Genomic DNA, 23889 nt, shown 5'->3' with positions numbered 1-23889 from the left:
CAACCTTGCGTGTAGATTTGGCAAACAACCTTCGGAAAATTATTAATTTGGGGAAGTTGCTTATAACTATGTTTATGTTTTTAATGTATGGTTACCGCTCTTACAGTTCCATTCATTCAGCCTTGAGAAATATAGTACTTTATTGCTTAATAAATAACCAGGTCTTATTAGATTAAGCTGTATTTAGGCAGGGCTGTGCTTATGGAGTTCAAGTGATTTAATAGGTGTTATTACGGTAATTAGAAAATCATCACAGTTAAGCAATATTATTGAGCTGCAAAGGTTCTTAATAACCAAATTTAGAGACAGGCCTGCAAACAGTAGTCTTCCATGACATTAATGCAACTCCCCTCTAATAATTGTGTGAGAGTGAAATGAAAGGCTCTTTTGTTAGAGGGAATTACTCATTAGCTACTGGACTGAATAAGACTGTATGGGGCTGAAATAAAGTGCTCTAAAGGCGCTGAGTAAAATGTGTCTAAGAGGAACACAACTGGAGCAACAACCACGTATGCATTAGAAAAACCTCAAATAATCTTAGCCATATGAATAGCATTAATTAGTTATTACTGGGCCATAGACAAGGTTAATTGTGATCAGTCTTTCCTCTTTTTCTTTTCAAGTTCAGAGCATCTTCTGGAGCAGCCTCACATTTAAGCACTGATTTTAATTCTGTAGAGCTTAATTTTAGTACAGCTAGAACATCAGCTGAATTCTGAAATCACTGTTTCCCTTAAGCTTTTCTATACAGGTTCATATTCCACCACTAGCAATGGGATATCAAAAGAGAAATACTGATTATTTCGCTTTACTGTGTTTCCCATCTCTACTTTGTGTGAGTGCTACTGAAAGTACAGATTTTTCTAGTGTGATATACCAGTACAAGGTTGTCTTTTGGCTGTAAGGTACATCTCAAATTGGAAGTGTCCCAGGCTGAGGTGGGCCCTGTGACAAACCATTGCAATTTAGAACAATGCAAGGTCTGGTTGTGTGAACAACTAAGCACGTATAACATGTTCCAGAGAAAGAGATAATCTTTGAAATACAGATGTTGGAAACAAACAGTAGGAATACCCTCCGCCTTCATGCTACACATCAGAGTTTCTCGAAAATCTGATTTGAAAAGTCTTGGAAACTGTTTGATGAAAAAACATTTTAAATAAGTGAGAGTATGGGCTTATATACTGTATATGCTTGCTGAACATGAATATACGATATTATCCCCAACTTGTCTCTGCCTTACAGGCCCCCCCCCATGCCACCCCCGTTTCACTCCAAAAGTAACAGGTTTTGCCTTTGCAGCACAAGGTATGCTAGGTGGTCAGTCTTTGTCAAACTGTTTCTCCTGTCACGCATGGCAGAAAAAATGGGAAATACCTGCAGACAAGAACAGTGATGCCATTTGTCTAATTTCTTAGAGTTTCTCCCATACTTGGGAGAGATCAATGCTTTTCTTACCATTGGTGGCAGGAGAAGTGAAGGGAGAGGAGGAGGAGACCAGCTCCGTTGGCGTCAGTTCTCCAATCCCATATAGACATAGTCACAACTGGTCCTAAAGAAGACATTCTTCACTAGAGCTTTCAATTCTCCCTCTTTTCCGGTGCAGACAAGACCTCTATTCTGCTTCATTGCTGGGAATGAGATTAGCCCCTTGTTAAGCCAGCAATGTTTTCTGCTGGCTCCCATGCTGGATAACAGCACTTGCATGCTGCTACTGTATGTGGAACAACCCTGTGAGGTCAAAAATGGAATTTAACTTTTTAATAATATGTCTTCTAGCTTCTAGTTCAGCAAACTTTTGGATGTAATATTTGTAAATGCTTAGAAAATGCCACTGGAGTATTTTGGAAGAAGACATTTCCAACTACTTATTTATATTTGATGCAATTTTTGGGAGCGGGGGAAAACCTAATTCTGACATTTTTCAAACAGATTCAAGCACACAAGATGAATCTGAATTGTTACATGAATGGTTTGAACTAGTACTGGAAAAGAACAGATTAATGCGCTATGAAGCTGAGCTCTTGATCATGTAAGTCAGAATTGGCAGTTTGCATCAATGGTGAGAATATATGCACTGTATGTATGTATTTATGGATGTCAGAAGATTTTCTCTTTCCATCATGCACATGTTCCTTACTGAACTAAACTGCTGTGTTACCCCTTGCATATGTATTTTTATTTTGGTTTGAAGTTTGATGGTTATTCCTTTTTATGCTATCCTTACTGAAAGGCTTTGATGGAATATCTTCTAAGGATACTTTCATGCTGATTTGAAATCGAAGGAAGGAAGGAAGGAAGGAAGGAAGGAAGGAAGGAAAAGAGAAGGGAAGGGAAGGGAAGGGAGGCAGGGATTTTACATTTTTTTACCTTTGAATTGAGATAAAACAACCATAGTCAATCCTAATTTTAAACCATTTGTACATTTTAATGTTATGATATATTCATTCATGAGCTGTACAATATATTTCCTGCTTTGTTTCCTGATACTACCATATTTTTCCTTTAATATCTAATTTCTTATTATATCTGTTGCATTTATAAGACCATTCAGCCCTAATAATGTGGGTGGCATACAACAAATTTGTGAACAATCATCCTAAAAAAGAAAGACCTACATCATTAAAACACTCCAATGTATAAAATAGTGACCCAAACTTAATAATTAAACAACTAAAAGACTCCACTCATCTGGACCCCAATATCTGGCTAAAAAACTAGGTTTCAGTGGCTTTTCTCAAGGCAAGGAGAACAAGGGCTGTCATATACAGACCGTCCTTGGTTTATGATCACAGCTGGGATCAGAATTTCTACTGATAAGCAAGGGGTGGTGGTGGTGGTGGTGGTGAAGTGAGCCATGCCTGGTTTTACGACCTTGGTTTTTAAACAAATCACTGTGTTCTTAATGTGACCAGTAAGCACATATGGCTTCCCTTGTTGACCTTGCTCAGTAGAAGCTTGCCGGGAAGGTTGAAAATTGCAATCACATGGCCCCAGGATGCTGGTTGCCAAGTGGCTGAATTTTGATCACAAGACCATGGGTGTGCTGCAACAATTGTAAGTGTGAGGACCACTAGTAAAAAACTTTTCCAGTGCCATTGTAACTTTGAATGGTTGCTAAACAAAGAGTTGTAAGTTGAGGACTACCTATATCAGAGGGAAGAATCTTTCCAGAGGACATTATCCCATGCCTCAAAAACTAGTTTTTTGATAGCATTTTGTGTGTGTGTGTTTGTGTGTGTGTATGTGTGTGACTTCTATGCTCACCAAGAAAAGCAAGTTTCAATCTTATTGGAGACAGTGTTTTCAAAATTGGCCAAGTTAATGGGTGTGTGGGTTGAAAATGATGATAGAAATGTAAATAAACTTGAACACATTTTGTTGCATTGCTGGGGAAAAAATAAGGATCTTGATCAACTTTGTGTAGAATGATAAAAGTTATCAAAGGAACAATCCTCTTATTGGGACATTTTTTTTGTTCCAGGGCCAAAGATATAGAACTGGAAGATCATCAGAATGACTGGAGGAGGACTGAGACAGAAAGTAACTGTTGATGATAAAGTAGAGGTTTAAGGTATTGGTATAAGGTTTATTTAGTACACAAAATCAATATATGTCACCTGAAAATATGTACAGTTAGTGCTCATTTTCAAAACACATTGAAACTGGTAACTCTATCGCCAAGCAACAGTTGTAAGGGGTGAAAAATCACTCCATACTTACTAGTTTTTTTCATTTCCAGCTGTGGTTGTTAAGTGAATTACCATGGGTAATTAAGTGCAACATTACATTACTGTGACTTGCAACTTCCTGTCAGATTCCCCATTGACTTTACTTGTGGGAAAGTCTGAAAGTCTCAGATGACAATTGTATGACTGTGGGATGCTGTAACTGTCATAAATACGTGCTGGTTGCCAAGCACTTGAATTGTGATCGTGTGACCATGGGATTTGAGGATTGGTTATAAGTTTCCTTGTTCAGTGCTGTCATCACTCTGAATAGTAACTGAATGAATGGCCAATAAGTGAGGACATTACTACAAGCAAGCTTGTATGACTGCTGGCAATATGGAATTTGCTGAACTGACCTGTTATAATTCCTTTACATAGTACGAATGGATTATTTTGACATTTTAAGCTGGCCAAAGTCACCCTCTGGTAAGATAGGTGGCAAACAAATTTCATAAAATAAAATATTATTTATTGTTTCTTATGTGGTCAAGAATGAATGTAGTAATATGAAAGTGAGAAATTGGTATGAACAAAGTTGAGATGTTTCTGTTGGAACCTATGAGCTGACTCTCGAAGGAAATGTATAAAGGCAGCTTCTTGTATATTGCTCATTTAGCAAGTTTGTGTATAAACCTGATTGGACAGCATCCTTGATAGGGTAGAAAAGTCGACATGTACAGCAATACAGATGGGCAACCTGTTCACAAATGCTTGATGAGCATTTATATATACCATGTCTGATAGTATTCATGGACATAACAGCACAATAAGTAGACAGAACTGGTCCCGATTCAGGCTTCCCCACTTTTGTCACACTAACACCAAATATAATAAATCCAGTATGCTATTTAATGCAATAGAAAAATGGTATTAACTTTTAATTTTTGTATTCTTAACAGGGCCTAATTGATGAGCAAGGAACGTGAGAAAAGAAACAGAAGAATGCTAACAGTATTTTCTGGAAGGAACAGGAAATTTCAATAAGCCAAAGAACTATATTTTGATAAGTTTATACTGCTTGACAAATATAAATACAGAAGGATGCATTCAGTCCTCAGAAAACAATTGTCCTTCCAGTGTAGTAAACACAATTAAAGTATTATTACAATGTATGCTGTCCAGTCACTTGTGGAGATGGGGTTGGGGCTTATAGAAATCAAATAAATTGGGATCAAAATCTTATTGCACAGTGCAACTGTAGGAAGAAGGAATAATGTTCCAATTGGTAATGTAAAAATAGCATTGGCCATTGTGGAAATAGAATGACTGAATTTTAATAGGGCCTTATCTAGTACAGTTCCATTGAGGAAATAATACTAGAATGGTCTTTGTGTTCTACTTCCTGGATTTTTAATTCTGAGAATATTTGAGAGTTACAAAACTGCAACACTGTTTTAGTTTTCCTTAAAAGTAGGGTCCTTAGATCCATGTTTCTCATTTGTAAACATATCTTGTTGATGAATGATGAAAAGGCTTTCAGTGACTGAAATAAGTACTACTACATACCACTTAGCATTTTACATTAATTCTTGAGTTGGAGGATGGTATCCTTGTGATTAGAATGTCATTGTAACTATGAACAGTTACAATTAATTAGAAATTATACTCTATATGTATATTGTAAATAAATAACAGTGTGCTGTTGAGCAAATGCAAGTTATAAGATGTGTTTGCAAATTAAGATACTATACATATTAATCTTTAAAACTATGGTAAATATTTGTACTTTGTATATTGTAATTTAATATATAAGCATTTATTCTGAGCAAGATGTAGAGATTAAGTAGGCTATTTGTACTGAAACAAACAATAAAAATGGGTTTACTCTAAAGGTTATTTTTGTAGTTTGTTGTTTAAAACTTTCGTGACAGGTGTAGGACAACACAGTAGTTGTTTCTGAACATCTCCAAATAGAAATATTTTTTAAAAAACTGTTTATGTAAAATATGCAGGGAGGAACAGTTCAGGAAGAACCATGAATTAAGATACATCTGGGAAAATGCTATTGAAACCAAAGTGATTTGAACTTGCTAGATTCAAGCCTAAACCCAACTCTCCTCATTCAGACCTTCAGATGCCAGAAAAGGACCTCCACAGTATTTCTCCTTCAGCCAGGGACTGAAATCTAAAGCTGGGTACTATAATATCAACATAGCTATGATACCGGACCACATTTATGACCTTTTCCAGTGCTCTCCTGTAAACGTTGAATAAAAATTCATCATTTTATTGGGCAGATTTCTCCCACCTACCAACGTCTTGGAAATGGCCCAGTTGCTTAATACCAGCGGGCAGAAATACAGACTGTGCCATGTGAAGCAGAACCTCCCACGCAGGAAGAGTAATCTCCACTTTTATTCAGCTTTGTGTTCCGTTACTTCCTCACTAGTTCGCTTAGCCTTCAGAATCAAAGCATCAAACATCTCTTTTCAGCCCCTTTCAACACTCCTCTAACATTCAATTGACTTCTTCTTACTCGGCTGCGTGTAATCCTCAAGAACCAGCGGTGGCACATCTGTATCTTCGCCCGATCCAGCCTTTCCCCCCTCCCGAGTGGGGGGGGGAGGGTAAAGGATTAAAACGAGCCGTGGAGTGGAAAGAGGCGATACAGCTTCTTGAACGGGACAAAGACTTACTTTTGATGTTTCTATAGAGTACAGAAGCAATTTGCGTAACTGCAACTGGGCTAGGAAATGACGTCGCGGGAAATGTTTTCTGGGAGCACAAGCTCTGCTACTTTTTGAAATTGTCCCGGCCAATAATGCAGGTATGGCGAATGAATCTGCCCTGGGGAGCCTGGAACCCTCTCTCCCTTGTAATAAGCTCTGAAGTGCAACTAAAGGCACGAGTTTACTTATTCAGAACGGAGACTCGCAGGCTCTTCCCCAAACTCCCCCCCCCCTCCGCCCTTGCAAGTGAAACATTAGCTAGACCAGGGGTCTTCAAACTTGGCCCTTTTATGACTTGTGGACTTCAACTCCCAGAATTCCTCAGCCAGCAAAGCTGGCTGAGGAATTCTGGGAGTTGAAGTCCACAAGTCATAAAAGGGCCAAGTTTGAAGACCCCTGAGCTAGACGGTGAATCTCAAACTTAAGATTCAACTCCACAGACTTTTCCTGTCAAGTAACCTTTATGTAAAAAGACCGGGCTTGCAGACCTACGGCTCAGCAAGCAGGGGACACAGGGACGTTTTTTCCCCCCTGTACGTTTGCATAGGATCCAGGGCCGCAGCAGCAGCAGCATCTTTCCAAGAGGGTCCGTCTACTTGCGGATCCGCCGAAGAGGCAGGTGCAATTCGTGGGCCAAAGCCGCAAGCTCTGCGGACGGAGGAAGAGGAGCGGGGACCGGCGGCGGCGGCTCTCCACGGAGCCGAACAGACTCGGCGCGTGTTTGCCAGAGGGAGAAAACCTCCCTTCCCTGGCTGTGCGCGGGAGGGAGGGAAGGAGGACCGAGGGCGGGAGGGAAGGAGCAAGACCCAGAGCAGCCTCAGATGCTTGGAATAATTCCGCTTCCGTTGGGAATAGGGACGAGCCGCTGGTCGCTGAGTCGAGCGAAGCCTCTCCGCTTTCGCTTCCCCGACCAGGCTCGGGCGCCGTTTCGCGGGACCCGCCGCCATGGCGACCTCTCCTCAGAAATCGCCTTCTTCCCCCAAGTCTCCCACCCCCAAATCGCCCCGTACTCGGAAGAAAGACGACTCCTTCCTCGGAAAGCTCGGAGGCACCCTGGCCAGGAGGAAAAAAGCCAAAGAAGGTAAGCGAAATCGAGCGCCAAAGCTCCGCAGCGCGCGGCGCCTTTAATGGGGCGAGGGGAGGGGCGAGAGATGAGGTGTGTGTGTGTGTGTGTGTGTGTGTGTGTGTGTGTGTGTGTGTGAAAGAGGAGGCAAAAGTGGCCCCGCGCTGCCCTCCAACCCGGACCCGCGGGGCTTGGAGAGGCGCCTGGCGGGGCCGCCGGGCTGGGTGCGCCGCTGCGAGGAACGCGCGTCATGCTGGAAAAATGTTGTCCCCTGAAGCACTGCCGGGGAGTTGACGACGATGATGGGCTCTTCCGGCAATTCCTTTTGCTTTCTTGCACGGAGAAGTTTGCCGCCGTGACGTGCAAAGTTCTTCCCTCAGCCACCCAAGCGCTGGCGTAAAGTCCTGAGAGTGGCAGCAAAGCTTTATAGCGCTGGCTGGCTGGCTAGCTTAGCTGGCTCGGCAAGGTTGTTTTTTTTTTGCCCGCCTGGGCGCTCGCAGGCCCTGTGGAAAGGGCCTGAGTGAGACGTCAAACGTCCGTTGTTTACCGGAAAGGGCTTATTTTTCGGAATGCGGGGCTGGAAAGCGTGCGCCCGGTCGCGGGGAAGCGGAGGTTGGCAGCAGCGCGGCTCTCCGCTCTCCCGCACCCAGCTGGGCGCTGCCAAGTCAAAAAGGCTTTGTGTCTTTTCTGCTCGTGGTTTCTTTATTTTTATTTTATTTATTTTAATTCCATTTATATCCCGCCCTTCTCCGAAGACTCAGGGCGGCTTACAAACTTAGCAGTAGCCTTCATTCTATGTATATGCCTGCTTATTAGGGCTTTCACACACACCCCAAGCGGCATTATTACAAAGTCAGCTTATTGCCCCCAACAATCTGGGTCCTCATTTTAACTACCTGGGAAGGATGGAAGGCTGAGTCAACCTTGAGCCTGGTGGGATGTGAACCTGCACTAATTGCAGGCAGCTGGTGTTACTTAAGGAGGCATTAGCCCACTGCTCCACCAAGGCTCTTGTTCTTTTGGATGGAAAAAAAATCTAGTCAGAAGATGTTGATGGGACAGTGGGTTTCAGGCGGGACATCATCTGGGTCAAGATTATTATTAGTGGGGAGAGGGAAGAGTCTTCATTGAGAGCGCCCCGTAACTTGAGGAGTGGGGAAAATAAAGGAAGATATTGTATGTTTAAAATAGAAACGCTCAAATCAGGTGTCTAGGTTGGCAAGACACATAGTCCTATTAGTAAACTGCATGGATTTTGAATATGGTTTAATAATAAACTACAGTTAAGAGAGTTCACATTATGAAGAAATAAACCATGATGTACAAACCACAGTGTCTGAATTTGTGGAGTAGGCAATGGTTTGTTTGACTTTGATTCATGCTCTGTTCAAAGTTATACTAGTGAATTGCTTCTACAAAGATGCTCAGGTGTTTGATCTGGGTCTTCAGATCAGCCCATAGCATTGCAGCATTCCTCATGAATATTTGTATTGTACCAACATACATACATACATACATACATACATACATACATATATATATATATATATAGAGAGAGAGAGAGAGAGAGTAAAGCAGGTCAATGGTAGGCCCAGTATGTTGTCTGATTGCAAAATCCTGGTACTCTGTCTTCTATAGGAGGTAGAAATGAAAGTCTAGAAATTCCAACTACAGCTGTTCCAGTTATGTCATCTTTGTTTTTTCTCCAAAATGATTTTATTAAGGATTACAATTATGCAAATCAAAACTAGTACAACCCACAAATAATAAAAAGTTTAGAAAAGAATACACACACATAGACACAGAAGTATAAAAAGGAAAAATATATAGCAAAGGAAGTATAAAGAAGTTATTTTCCTCTGTGTCACAGCAAGTATAAACTTACCTTAAAACCTCACTGGTCAGTCTTATTCAAAAGTCTATTAAGGATTGCCAGAAATAACATCTTTTTTCACCTTGATCAAATAAAACAACTTTATATTCCTTCCCCTTACTTTTAACTATCTTGATCTTTATTTTCTTCAAATAATGTCCTAGAATGTGGTGTCTTTTTTCTCTCTCACCAAGTCTTTCAATACTTTAACAGATCTGCTTTGTAAATACAATAGAGGAAAATTATATAAGCCACTCTTACTATTTATTACATAATAATCACTTATTGTTTATCTATTATCACATTATTTGTCTCTTTTTTAGTTATTAAAACATCAGCTGGTTTCATTTGTATATCTAGTATATCATTTCCCCCATATTTTTGGAACCTGTCATTTTAAAATCTAAGTTGAAATCAATTTCAGTTTTGTCCAATAAAACTTGTTCCTTTTCCATGACCTCACACACACACACACACACACACACACACACACACACACACGACTGTGGACATAGATGGAATCTCTTCACTCCCACCCACTCCACTCATGGTCAACTGCAAAAATTCCTGTTTCTGCAGTCTACTCCTGGGTACCAGCTGTTTGCTGACCAGGCTCCAGCCACTGGCCACCAATTTTGGCCAATGTTATCCTGTCCCTGCTCCTTCTTCTAGCTCACCATGTCCTCAGTGAAAGTCACGTGATTTTTGATTCTGAAGCAGGATTATAGAAGGCAAACTCCAACATTTGGAGGGTTGCAAATTGCTTTTCCCCTTAATAACACATCCACAAAGGTAATGGCAGGCAGTCTAAAATAGTTGTTGGCTTCAGCAAATTCGGGCAACACAATCAAAGATAATAGGAATTCAAATCCAACAACATCTAGAGAACTGCAGATGATTCTTTCTGTAAAGTTTTTAAACTGAATGGTAAGCAAATAAATAAGTTGTAAAGAGCGCCAATCTGAAAATTACCCTTTAGTTCTGTTTTTTTCTTCAGATCTGGGATCTAGGGAACACTCATACTGCAGTAACTGATTATACATGCTGTAATCCATCCATTTCAGTTGAAGTAGTTTTCAAATTATATTGGAAACAAACCATTTCCTAAAAGACCTTTGGGGTAGATCAATAATCACAGACAAGACTCATTGACAGCCAGGTTGCCTACCACCAGTAAATCGCTTCTAAAATGGGCACTTGCAGCGGAATACTTACTACATTCTAGGGTTCAATTTTTGATGTTCTGTGATAGACTGTTTTGTGATTGGAATTTATTTAACATTTAACATTTTGGTGCATAAAAAGCATCTGATCCATTTTGAGGTTTGGATCAAGAGCTTTGTATATTCCCAGTCTGCTCCAGGAGGCCTTGGAGGTAATCAGAAGTAGTTAATATTTTTCCCTTTTATATTAGAATGAAAACAAATTTCTGGGTATGTTAAATTATCCTGGAACAATTAAGTGGGCCATATATTGCAGAAGTCTGTAAGAATTTTCAAGCTACTCCTTTGAAATTGAGTTGTTCAAAGAGCTTGTAAATATTTCCCCCACCAAAATAGGATGGAATTTTGCAGGTCTGTCTATAATTGTGTCTACTTTTCCTTTTAATCCAGAAGGAAAGGCACGCTATGGTTGCATCTAATAGGGAGGGTCATCTGGCAGTACCCAGGAAAAGAGCTTATTATGTTGTGACACCTCTGTCTGAAAGATCATTGCCCTGGAAATTAGATTTGCCTCAGTCCTTTTAGATTTTTATAAACATGGTTTTGTTGCTAAGCCTAGGGCTCTGACAAAGTAGTTGAACCTGTATCATGGTTATGTTATGTATTGGTTGCTGTATATGTTATTTGTAATTTTGTGAGGAAGTTTTAATCTTTTTATTCATTGTTAGATATCTTGTATTTGAGATGGGCAGCTGTATAAATTGAATGAATAAATGGATGCTAGACAGTTCTGAACAGTATTCATAGAAATTGGATCAGAGGCTTACAATGAATGGGAGAAACAGATATGGATACAATTTGCAGCAAAGCCAGTTTTTCTTAAGGAATAGCCAGAGCAAATTTTAGACAGGCTGATTTTTGTGTGTGGTATGATATTTTTTATTTATTTTATTTTACTTTATTAAATTTATTTGCAGCCTATCTCACCACAAGGTGACTTAATTGCAAATTTTACTCTGATTTGCATCCATTCATCATTGTGTCCAAGAAAGAAAGAAAGGAAGAAAAGAAAGGAAAGAAGAAAGGAAGGAAGGAAAGAAAGAAAGAAAGAAAGAAAGAAAGAAAGAAAGAAAGAAAGAAAGAAAGAGAAATGCAGCTGATTGAGCTTTACAGTATGTGCTCCAGAGACAGAGCTCTGGATAAATGTAATAAACCGGATCTTCATAGAAACTTTAGATCTGGAACGAAAGACTTAGATCCATATGCTCAAAGAGCAGGTGGCAGCTGTGGTCAAGATCTTTGCAAAGGTACATATGATGCACCAATTGTATCCATTCCTAGAATAGGATATTCTTCAGACAGGGCATCCTATTCATACCCTAATGACCTCGCAAATGGATTATTTCAGTGAACTCTATATGGGGATGTCCTCAGAGACCATTTGGAAGTTATAGCTGGTCCAGAATGCAACAACTTAGATAGTGGTGGGCATGCCTTCTTATATCCATGTGACACCACTGCTTCACAAGCTGCAGTGGTTGCCAGCTGGCTTCTATGGTGAATTCAAGTTATTGGTTATGACCCAGAAAGCCCTTAAGGACATGGGTATTTGAGGGACCAGCTATTTGTCCTCTCAGTAAGATTAGACTATAGCACTCCAAGTCCCTTCAGTTAAGCAACATCTCTTATTCAGACCTGGGGAGTATACTTTCTCTGTTTTGGCACCTGGCCTCTGGAACAGTATCCCTCTAGTTCTTCTAGATGCTCTGAAAACCTGGGTTCTGCTCCATGGCTAGGGTTAAGGTGATTGTCAAGCTCTGTTAGCTTTTTTTCCCCTGGTGTGTTGGAATGTTTTCTTTTTCCAGATATACCGTACCTTTCCCCCCTTCATTTGATTGTTTCATCTTTTTCACAGGTAAGTCACACAGAGTCATCTAAATCCAATAAAATACTAATAAATAATTAAATCTGTTCTGTCTTGGGTAAAATGAAAACATGATCTGACTTACTGCAGTCCCATTCTGAAATTAGGCTTCATAAGGATCTAATGCATATAGTTTATATTAACTGCATACAGATTATTGTGCCCTGGGCTAATAATGTATGCTTGCTTGTAAAGTGATATGATTGTTGGACCAGTGACTGATTAGAATTAACCCTGTACTAAATGAGAGAAGTCTATGTTAGAAGCAGCTACCAAGCTGTTTAAAGCAACATCTGAGAGGGGAATAGGATTAACCTAAACTGTAATGTGGGGCACATCTAATATGTAAAAAGAAAAAGGGTAATTCTTGACTAACAACCATTTGTTTAGCCATCGTTCAAAGTTACAATGGCACTGAAAAAAGTGACACATAACTGCTCCTCACACTTACGACCTTGATTGCAGCATCACATGATCAAAATTCGGACATTTGGCAATTGGTGTATTTACAATGGCTGGAGTGTCCCAGACGGTTTCTGACAAGCAAAGTCAATGGGGGAAAACTGGATTTGTTTAAGAACCACAACATTCACTTAACAACTGGAGAGATTTGCTTAATCACCGTGGCAAAAACATTGTAAAATTGGGCGTAACTCAATAACTACTTTGTTTAGGAATGGAAATTTTGGTCCCAGTTTTGGTCGTAATTCAATGATGTTGGCTGGGGAATTCAGAGAAGACCACACATCTTGAAGTTGCCAAGGGTGAGAAACACTGCCCTAACCACCAAACCTCAATGCCTCCTCTCACAGGTGGTTGGGGATAATCAGGTCATTTGTCCCGGAGACCTTAGTTCAGAAAATGGTTAAAACCACTTTGGATGAGATGGGTCTCTCTATAAATGTGGCTAGTTAATAAATAAATAAATGTTATGAGGGAACAAGAGAAAGTTTTTGAACACAGGGGTTCCTCCCCTTCTGCCCTAATTTTGGGAGTCCTTATTTGTACTCTGTGATAATGCAGTGATTTGGACAGGGCTTCACCTCACAGAGGCTCTTTGTGATTGCCCTGAAAATTGATGCAGGACCCATAGCACTGTGAAATTTTATTAACAAAATCAGTCAGTGCCTTTAATTCAGGGACCAGATATCTTTTTTCTTTCTTTGCTACCAGGGCTTTAAACAAGTATTTTCTTGGAAATGGAGCTCTGACATAATAACTAAAGGATCTGGTGCTGAAATTTTCCACCCTTTCTTATTTTTCAAGTTTTAATATAGCCATCTGAGGTGTAACATAGTTTTTAAAATTAATCTTCACGTTGCCTTATTTCTCTGGATCTTAGAGGTAGAGGTTGAAGACCAGGGGAAAAAAAGTTTTGGAGCTGTATCCATCCTAAAATATTCCTATTCAGTTTATTGAAATTGTTTTAAAATAATTGTTACATTGCATTCGATTCAAAGACCATCCATATTATCAGCCAGTCACATTTATAAACTGTGAGAGGCTGTTAAACTAAGCATCTACTTCCCAATTTCATAATGTTTCCTTCAGCAGTATAGTAGTTATATTTTGTGTACGGGCAAATACCTTTTTTTGCTATCCAGCATCCGGTATGTTGTTGTGTTAATTCTGTTCCAAATACTGAATCTGTTTTTATTACTGTGTTTTACATAATTACATTAAGTTTGATTGTACAGTATCCTAAAATCAAAACAGTATGAAAAGTAATGTATAAAATATTTTAAAAATAAATACATGAGGAGTCTATTTTTTCATTACTCAAACTAAACTCATTGGTCATCTCCACTTTATTATAAAACACCTTAAAGAACAGGACTACCTAAGTATCTATCTAATTTTAATTACAGTACAACCATTTTGGGAAGTCACCTCGGTAGTTTCATGAAGTATTCTCATTTACAAATACATACAGTAAGCAGGTATTGGGTGGAATACAACTGCAAACACTGATATTAGTTAATGGAGTTGCTATGTGAGTAGGATGATTATAGAAAGAGTTATTAATGCATTCATAACATATGATCAGCACATTCTCTATTCTCTTATGAAATGGATATAAATTATGAAACTATGATATTTGCAGATATTATTTGGGGTACTTAGAAGTACAGTTTACTTTAAATCTATTTATTGGAATCATTATCAAGGAAGTCTTATAGATAATAGTAGAAGAAAATAATTTTCCTCTACTCCTTTCCCCCTTTTTTGTAGTATTTCATTATCTTGTATTATGGATTGCCAGGGTAAGTAAAGCCATAATTCATTGTTCTCCTTCAGCATTTCTGAATTTGACCGGCAGACATCAAAAATTCACATCTTGTAATAACCTGCCTTAGAGGATCTTAACAATTGGAGCCTGACAGTCTTAGAAAGCTGTGATACATTTACCGAGGGAGAGCAAAGATCAAAATTGCTTAAATTGATGTAAGAACAGATGAAAACCAGACAATTTGGCTCTATAAATTATATGAAGGACAATTATGATGCAATATATGGCCTCAGACAGTATGCCCAATTGATATGACTTCAATTGAAATAATTTGCCCATTCTTATCATAGGCTTATTTGGTTCTGATAGTAGAAGAAAAATTACTCGGGGTCTAACTTTTGTAATATTTCCTATATCTTTTTGGCCTGGCTGCTTATTTTGTTGCTGCAGGTGAAAAATACTGTATTTTGCCCTAACCAATAGGCAAATCTGATGTTTGTAATCTGCAAAAGAATTGGTCTATAAATGATATCAGATAATCAGAAGGCTGAATAACTGGCTATTGTAGGGGCCACATGTTAAGTTCCAATTATATTGATTTATTGTTCATGCCCATGCACGGGAATCTAGTTAAGTAGCAGCGCTATTTTGGCGCTTGATAAGGATGAACAGAATTCAAAAAGAGATGAACTTAATCCATTTGTGGCAATGTAGAGACTCTAGGCAGATTCCCCTTTTGATTCCACAACCAGGCTCTGTCACTGTTTCTTTTACGGATATCCTACATCTTAATATTATATCGACATTAGTATAACTTGTTCTTAAAAAAAAATAGCTTCTCTAGAGTACCAGTACGTAAAGCATATGGCACAGGCCAGGTCATTGCCTATGACATCATTATCTATGTTTATTATTAGATTTAGACCTTGTCTCCAACCCTCAGTAGAGTTGTCATATTTAGACTGCAGTAATCTAGACAACCACTAAATTTATTTTATTTTTATTTTTATTCCATTTATATCCCGCCTTTCTCCGAAGACTCAGGGCGGCTTACAAGCTTAGCAGTAGCCTTCATTCTATGTATATGCCTGCTTGTTAGGGTTTTCACACACCCCAAGCGGCATTATTACAAAGTCAGCTTATTGCCCCCAACAATTTGGGTCCTCATTTTACCTACCTCGGAAGGATGGAAGGCTGAGTCAACCTTGAGCCTGGTGGGATGCGAACCTGCACTAATTGCAGGCAGCTGGTGTTACTTAAGGAGGCATTAGCCCACTGCTCCACCAAGGCTCTATAAATGCAAGGAAATAGTTAGTTTTCTGAATCTCATTGCTCCTATTTTTAGTTGTCCAGATTTTTGTAACACAGATTTGGTAGCTCTACTCATAGGATTAACAATGTAAAATAAAATATACCGTAATAAAAATAAATGAAAGCACTCTTTTGGTACAACATAAAAGCAACCAGAATAATTCTTGAAATGAGTCTGTTTATTTCTCTCGGCTTATCCTTGTATTATATTTACCCCAGCACTGTTCAATCCACTGACTATTTCTTGAGGCAGAAATGCACATTATGCTCTACCTTCATCTGCCCACCAGTAAGGCATCCTCCATCCATTTTTGTTCTGCTATGCACCTTTTCTGACTTATGCCAACGTAGGCAAAGCTGTCTGGTTGGTTCACCTTCTACTCTTCATTCAACTGTAGGCAAACACCTCTCCAAGAATACTCTGCCTGGGTAGAGTTAACTAACCTTCTTAGCCCTTATAGGTTGCCTTAGCCATGTAAACAATTTGGTGGGGGCTCAGCCCTTACAGTGGTGCAAACTATTAAAATTTAAAAGGGTACACAGTTCTTGCCTTCCATCAAAATAGCTTCAATGGGATTACAGTTGCAAGAAAAAGTATGTGAACCCTTTGGGATTACGTGGAGTTTTGCATGAATTGGCCATAAAATGCGCTCTAAACGTCATGTAAGTCACAACAATAGAAAAACACAGTCTGCTTAAAATAATACTACACAAACAGCTGTTGTCATGTTTTAATTGAACATAAGATGGAAACATTCACAGTGCAGGGTGGAAAAAGTATGTGAACCTTTGGACTTAATAACTGGTTGACCCTCCTTTGGTAGCAATAACCTCAACCAAAGGTTTCCTGTAGTTGCAGATCAGACCTGCACAACGATCTGGAGTAATTTTGGACCACTCCTCTTCACAAAACTGTTTCAGTGTAGCAATATTCTTGGGATGTCTGGTGTGAATCGCTCTCTTAAGGTCATGCCACAGCATTTCAATCGGGTTGAGGTCAGGACTCTGACTGGGCCACTCCAGAAGGCATATTCTATTCTGTTGAAGCCATCGTTTTGTTGAATTTCTTGTATGCTTTGGGTCATTGTCCTGTTGCATCACCCATCCTCTGCGGAGCTTCAGTTGGCATACAGATAGTCGTACGTTTTCCTGCAAAATGTCCTGATAAACTCTGGAATTCATTTTCCCATCAATGACAACAATCCGTCCAGGCACTGAGGCAGCAAAGCAGCCCCAAACCATGATGCTCCCTCCGCCATGTTTTACAGTGGGGGTGAGGTTTTGATGTTGGTGTGCTGTGCCTTTTTTTCTCTACACATAGTGTTGTGTGTTTTTCCCAAACAACTCAATTTTGGTTTCATCTGTCCACAGTATATTTTGCCAGTAGTGCTGTGGAACATCCAGGTGCTCTTTTGCAAACTTCAAACGTGCTGCAATATTTTTTTTGGACAGCAATGGCTTCCTCCGTGGTATCCTCCCATGTACTCCATTCTTGTTTAATGTTTTCCTTATTGTAGATGTGTCAACAAAAATGTTAGCATGTGCCAGAGATTTCTGTAGGTCTTTAGCTGATTCTCTAGGATTCTTCTTTACCTCATTAAGCATTATGCGCTGTGCTCTTGCAGTCATTTTTACAGGATGACCACACCTAGGGAGAGTAGCAACAGTGCTAAACTTTCTCCATTTGTAGACAGTCTGTCTTACGGTGGACACATGAACATCAAGGCTTTTGGAGATACTTTTGTAACCCTTTCCAGCTTCATGCAAGTCAACAATTCTTGATCGTAGGTCTTCTGAGAGCTCTTTTCTGCGAGGCATGGTTCACATCAGACAGTGCTTCTTGAGACCAGTAAACCCAAAACAGGTGTGTGTTTTTAAAGGGCAGGACGGCTGTCAGCAACACATCCAATATCATCACACTGATTGGAGTCAAGGTTGGCTCACTCCTGGCTCCAATTAGCTCTTGGAGAAGTCATTAGGCTAGGGGTTCACATACTTTTTCCACCCTGCGCTGTGAATGTTTCCAACTTATGTTCAATTAAAACATGACAACAGCTAATGTTTGTGTAGTATTATTTTAAGCAGACTGTGTTTTTCTATTGTTGTGACTTACATGACGTTTAGAGCGCATTTTATGGCCAATTCATGCAAAACTCCACGTAATCCCAAAGGGTTCACATACTTTTTCTTGCAACTGTAGGTGCTGTCTCAGCCTGGCTGCTTCTTTTATAACTATAGTTCCCACCAAGTTCCAAACTCTGCCTTTAAGCCAGGCTGCAATTGAGCACCTAAGCTGAATTCCAGGCAGGGATAAAACCATGGGCTCCTTACTACTGTGTTTCCATGAAAATATGACCCAGCTGGAAAATAAGCCCTAGCATGATTTTTCAGGACACTTGTAATATAAGCCCCACCCCCAAAATAAGCCCCAGTTAAGATTGTCAGCCAGACGGACGCATTTAGTACCGTATTTTCCCGAAACTAAGCCCCACCTGGAAAATAAGCCCTAACGTGTCCTTTGGAGCAAAAATTAATATAAGACCCAGTCTTATCTTCGGGGAAACACAGTATGTCCTGTGGTCTTGCCATTTGAATGTCTGCCTTCTTGTTTGCTCCCATTGCACTCATTCAGACGCTGCTTCCCATTTTAGATAAGAGCAACCAAGATGATAAAGGTTCTGGAGGCCAAATCGTATGATGAAAAGTTGAAGGTGCTAGATATGTCAAACACAAGGCCTGGGGGCTGGATCCGGCCCGCAATGTGGTTTCATGTGGCCTGCGAAGCAAATCCTGGAAACAGTGAGGGAACGGCCTCCACTGCCTTGGCCCTGGCCCAGAGACCCTCCTTCTGCCAGAGACCCTCAGATGTGTCCCACTCCTGCCCAGGCCCCCATAGGCACCCTTGATATTAACAATGTAGAGCTGGCCATGCCCACCCAGTAGGCCATATGCACTCTAGCCACGCCCACCCAGTAGGCCACGCCCACCCTGGCCATACCCACCCGGCCCCTTGAGGGCAACCGCAATGCTGATGCGGCCCTCAATGAAATTGAGTTTGACACCCCTTGTCTAGCCTATTGAATAGAAGGATTAGGGGGAACATGAGAAGAGGGGATTGACTTAGTCTCCAAAGCACCAGAGGGCAGGATAAAAAGTAATGGGTGGAAGCTTGTTGAAGAGATATCCAACCCAGAAGTAAGGAGAAATTTTCTGATAGTGAGAACAATTACTCAGCGAAATAGCTTGCCTCCCAGAGTTGTGGGTGCTCCATCACTGAGGTTTTCAAAAGTAGACTGGATAACCATTTGACTCCAATGGTGCAAGGCTCCTGCCTTGAGTAGGGGTTTGGACTAGACATTCTCTGAGGTGCCTTCCAGCCCTATGTTCTGTGTTTCCATGTCTACTTGTTGTCTCTTCCTTCCCTCTTCCTCTGCTTATCCACCCACACTGTGGGTTGGCTGAGGATGCTTTCGGCCTCGTTCCCTCATTGCCCCATTATTACAATTCAATAATGATCGCAATTCTAAGATTTGGATGCAGTCGATACATCTGGACCAAATTGTGAAATCAAAAGTTGTTTTCATTGAACATTTTGCCATTCACACAGTTTTAGATCATGTAATTTCCTCTTGAGGGGCACAATGGTTCAGCAGTTAAAGACCCTGAACCTGTCAGCTGGAAAACTGACAGCCTGGGTTTGAGACCCAGGTGCTGTGCAACAGGGTGAGCTCCTGTTCCTGCCCCAGCTCCTGCCAATCTGCCAAAACTTACAAATGCAAGTCGATAAAGTTCCACTTTGGTGGGAATGTGAGAGCAGTCCATGCCTCGCCATATAGTCATGCTGGCCACATGACCATGGAAGAGTCTTCAGACAACGCTGGCTCCCTTGGCTGAGAAATGGAGATGAGCACAGTCTCCTAGAGTCAGACATGACTGGAGAGGGGAAACCTTTACCTTTAATTTCCTCTTGCCATAGCTCAAGTAGTTTAAAATCATATAACTGATTATAAAGTAAATTTAAAATGTTAACGATCCTTTTGCCTCCTGACTTTAAAATACACCTAAGGTTCAAAATTTTATTTCTGTTCAACATTCTCCCAAATATGTAATAATAATGCGTTCAACTGCTTCCATTATGTTCAAAATGTCCTTGGACTGCCTGGTTAGACAGACCAGTGTGTGTGAAATTAAATATAAGAAGAAAAAAGCCTCTGCAACAATTTTGTGAGACATCTTGATAGGAAAATATAATTTGTTCCCCATTAAGGAGTCAGAATACCACTTTTTAAAAAATAAAAAAGGAAATTTATATTTGGCAAAACCATCTCTAAAACTGTGCCATATTAAAGACTTTCTGCATGCAATGAAACCAAATGCAACCAAAATACCCAGGCTGGATAATCGAAGGTAATACTATCTATAGTTTACATGCCAGGATTGCATCAAAATATTGGCATCAGTGTGTCAAGAAAATTGGATAATGGCTTGCTCAATTAATAGAAACTGAAAACAGTCTCATACTGGAAAGCATCATTATAAACCTTTAGTGCAGGGGTGTCAAACTCAATTTCATTGAGGGCCGCATCAGCATTGCGGTTGCCCTCAGGGGGCCGGGTGGGTGTGGCCTGAGTGGGCATGGCCTACTGGGTGGGCGTGGCTAGAGTGCGTATGGCCTACTGGGTGGGCGTGGCCAGCTCTACATCGTTCGCATCAAGGGTGCCTATGGGGGCCTGGGCAGGAGTGGGACAGATCTGAGGGTCTCTGGCAGAAGGAGGGTCTCTGGGCCAGGGCCAAGGCAGCAGGGGCCGTTCCCTCCCTGTTTCCAGGATGGCTTCGCGGGCCGCATGAAACCACTTCACGGGCCGGATCTGGCCCCCGGGCCTTGTGTTTGACATGTCTGCTTTAGTGTATACAGAAAAAAATGTATGTCCTATATTACTTCCTAGGATAGCCATCAAGACTGGGAGAGTTTCCAGCTTTTATAGATAAAATGGTAACTATTATTTCCTGAAGATAGAAAAGTACAGATTGATAAATAGCCTGGTCATGTGTGGTCATGTGTATTTTTGAAATAACTTATTTAAATATAATTATTTTTCCCAGTAACCTTTGATTCACTGTCATAAATGCCAAGTCCAAACATAAAAATCTTCACTTATTAAATCCAAGTCTTAAATAAAATTTGCCCTGAATATTTTTAATAGTATATAACCCTGGGTAAATAATATTTGGATTTATGTAATGTTGCTTGCATTTCAGTAGAGAAGAAAATGTTAGATTGAAATTTGTGGCAAATAAATTCAAAAGTATATTACTCATTCAGTATTTTTGTTTTCTGTAATTCAATAAATAATCTATATTAAGTGTACAAAGAATATTAAGTTTCAATTTAGCAGATATAAAAGCTTTACATAGCACAAGCATAGATTATCTCAAGATATGCAGTATGATGTGCAAGTAGTCCTTGATTTACAACCACAATTAAGCCCAATTTTTTCATTGCTTAACAAGGCAGTTGTTACACACCCCATTTTATGACCTTTTTTGCCATGTGAATGATGCAATTGTTAAGGGAGTCATGCGATTGTTAAGCAAATGTGGCTTCCCCATTGACTTTTGTTTGTCAGAAGCTCCCTAGGAAGTTTGCAAATGACAATCCCAGGGCACCATCATAAATACATGCCATTTGCCAGCTGCTCAGATTTTGTTTATGTGACCGTGTGGATGCTTGGTAAGGCCACACTTGCAATACTGCATCCAGTTTTGGTCACCATGATGTAAAAAAGATGCTGATGCTGAGAGTCTAGGAAGAGTACAGAGAATAGCAACAAAGATGATTAGGGGACTGGAGGCCAAAACATAGAAGGAACGGCTGCTGGAATTGGGTATGTCTAGTTTAATGAAGAGAAGGATGAGGGATGACATGATAGCAGTGTTCCAATATCTCCGGGGCTGCAACAAAGAAGAGGGAGTCAAGCTATTCTCCAAAGCCCCTGAAGGCAGGACAAGAAGCAATGCATGGAAACTAACCAAGGAGAGAAGCAACCTAGAACCAAGGAGAAACTTCCTGACAGAAAGAACAATTAACCAGTGGAAGAACCTGCCTCCAGAAGCAGTGAATGCTCCAACACTGGAATTTTTTAAGAAGAGACTGGACAGCCATTTGTCTGAAATGGTATAGGGTTTCCTGCCTGAGCAGGAGGTTGGACTAGATGATCTCCAAGGTCCCATCCAACTTTTATTGTTGTTGTTATTATTATTATTAATCATCTCATAGTCAGCCAGATGTTCAGACTGGATTTGGCATTTTTGTCTACCTATCGAGTCCTGGTGCTGGAGAAGACTCCTGCGAGTCCCTTGGACTGCAAGGCGATCAAACCGGTCAGTCCTAGAGGAGATCAACCCTGACTGCTCTTTAGAAGGCCAGATCCTGAAGCTAAAACTCAAATACTTTGGCCACCTAATGAGAAGGAAAGACTCACTGGAGAAGAGCCTAATGCTGGGAAAGATTGAGGGCAATAGAAGAATGGGACGACAGAGAATGAGGTGGCTGGATGGAGTCACTGAAGCAGTAGGCGTGAGCTTAAATGGACTCCAGAAGATGGTAGAGGACAGGAAGGCCTGGAGGAACATTGTCCATAGGGTCGCGATGGGTCGGACACGACTTCGCAACTAACAACAACAACAACAACAATCGTGTCCTTACCAAGGACGTGGGATAGGCAGATGTGGATATTTGCTGGTATTGTAGATATTGTCGCAGGATGGAAGTAGTTCCTAGTAAGGCCGCCTTTTGCAATTGACTAATGGCGAATTTGTCTATGCCAATGGTGTTCAAGTGGTGCTCCAGTTGTTTTGGAATTGCACCCAGGGTGCCTATTACTATTGGTACTACCCTTGCTTGCCTTTGCCACAGTCTTTCTATTTCTATTTGTGGCTCTTTGTATTTTGTTATCTTCTGCAGTTGTTTCTCATCTATTCTGCTGTCTCCAGGCACTGCCACGTCCACTATCCAGACTTTTTTGTCTTTCTTATCAACAATTGTTAAGTCCGGGGGGTTATGTTGCCAGTGCTTGTCTGTTTGAATTCTGAAGTCCCAGAGCAGTTTAACTTTATCATTTTCTATGACTTTCTCGATTTTATGATCCCACCAATTCTTGCTTTTAGGCAAATGATATTTCTTGCATATTGGAAGATCTTCCAATGCACCATTGTTGCTACTTTGTCATGCTGCTGCTTGAAGTCAGTCTGTGCGATCTTTTTGCAGCAGTGGTCCACTGTTTCTTCAGCTTCTTTGCATAGACGGCACTTACTGTCTGTTGCTGTTTTCTCAATTTTGACTTTGTATGCATTTGGCCTTAAGGCTTGGTCTTGTGCAGACAGAATTAGTCCCTTGATCTCTTATCTTCAACTTTCCTGCTCTTAGCCATTGCCAGGTCTTGTTATTATCTGCTTTCCCAGCTATTTTTTAATGTACTGGCCATGTAGTGCTTTGTCTTCCCATGCCTCTATTCTGTTCTTCATTTGGTCTTTCTTGTAGGCCAGTTTGGTCTCTCCAGTAGTCAGTAAGCCTTCCTGATATACTAATTTCAGTGCATCTTCATCATTGACCTTCAGATATTCTTCCATTTTTTTCTTCTTCAACCATCTGATGTACTTGCAGCATTCCACATCTACCTATTTGCCTTGGTAGATAGAGTCTGTCAGTCACTGTGTATTATTATTATTATTATTATTATTATTATTATTATTATTATTATTATTATTATTATTATTATTATCAAAAGCTAGCCCATTAAACTGGTGGACATGACCATTACAACTAGAAGTCACCGATTTATGTATCTGATTCCTGAATATCTTTTTGACTCAAGATGATTCTTAAGATTTTTTTATTGTGATAACTTTAAACTCACTGTGAGTGA

At 40.3% G+C, this 23889-nt stretch overlaps 2 protein-coding genes across 2 annotated transcripts in view; both read left to right on the top strand.

Moving 5' to 3' along the window:
• The window catches only part of LOC310637734 (F-actin-monooxygenase MICAL2-like), a gene marked incomplete at its 5' end in the record, with an annotated part of 47305 nt that extends 41772 nt beyond the window's left edge, over positions 1-5533 (top strand). The window contains 3 exons of the mRNA XM_083358235.1: positions 1933-2032; positions 3485-3574; positions 4631-5533. Coding sequence (XP_083214361.1) covers positions 1933-2032; positions 3485-3554 — 170 coding nt within the window. The 3' untranslated portion in view covers positions 3555-3574; positions 4631-5533. The remainder of the gene's footprint in view (positions 1-1932; positions 2033-3484; positions 3575-4630) is intronic.
• A 1710-nt stretch (positions 5534-7243) lies between these two features.
• PARVA (parvin alpha) overlaps positions 7244-23889 on the top strand; it is an 88177-nt gene continuing 71531 nt past the window's right edge. The window contains exon 1 of the mRNA XM_083355883.1: positions 7244-7481. Within this exon, the coding sequence (XP_083212009.1) occupies positions 7346-7481 (136 nt within the window). The 5' untranslated portion in view covers positions 7244-7345. The remainder of the gene's footprint in view (positions 7482-23889) is intronic.

This window comes from Vipera ursinii, assembly GCF_947247035.1.
Source record: "Vipera ursinii genome assembly, chromosome: 1".
Classification (NCBI taxonomy): domain Eukaryota; kingdom Metazoa; phylum Chordata; class Lepidosauria; order Squamata; family Viperidae; genus Vipera; species Vipera ursinii.
The sequence above is the reverse complement of the archived record's forward strand: the minus strand, read 5'-3'. Positions and strand labels throughout refer to the sequence as shown.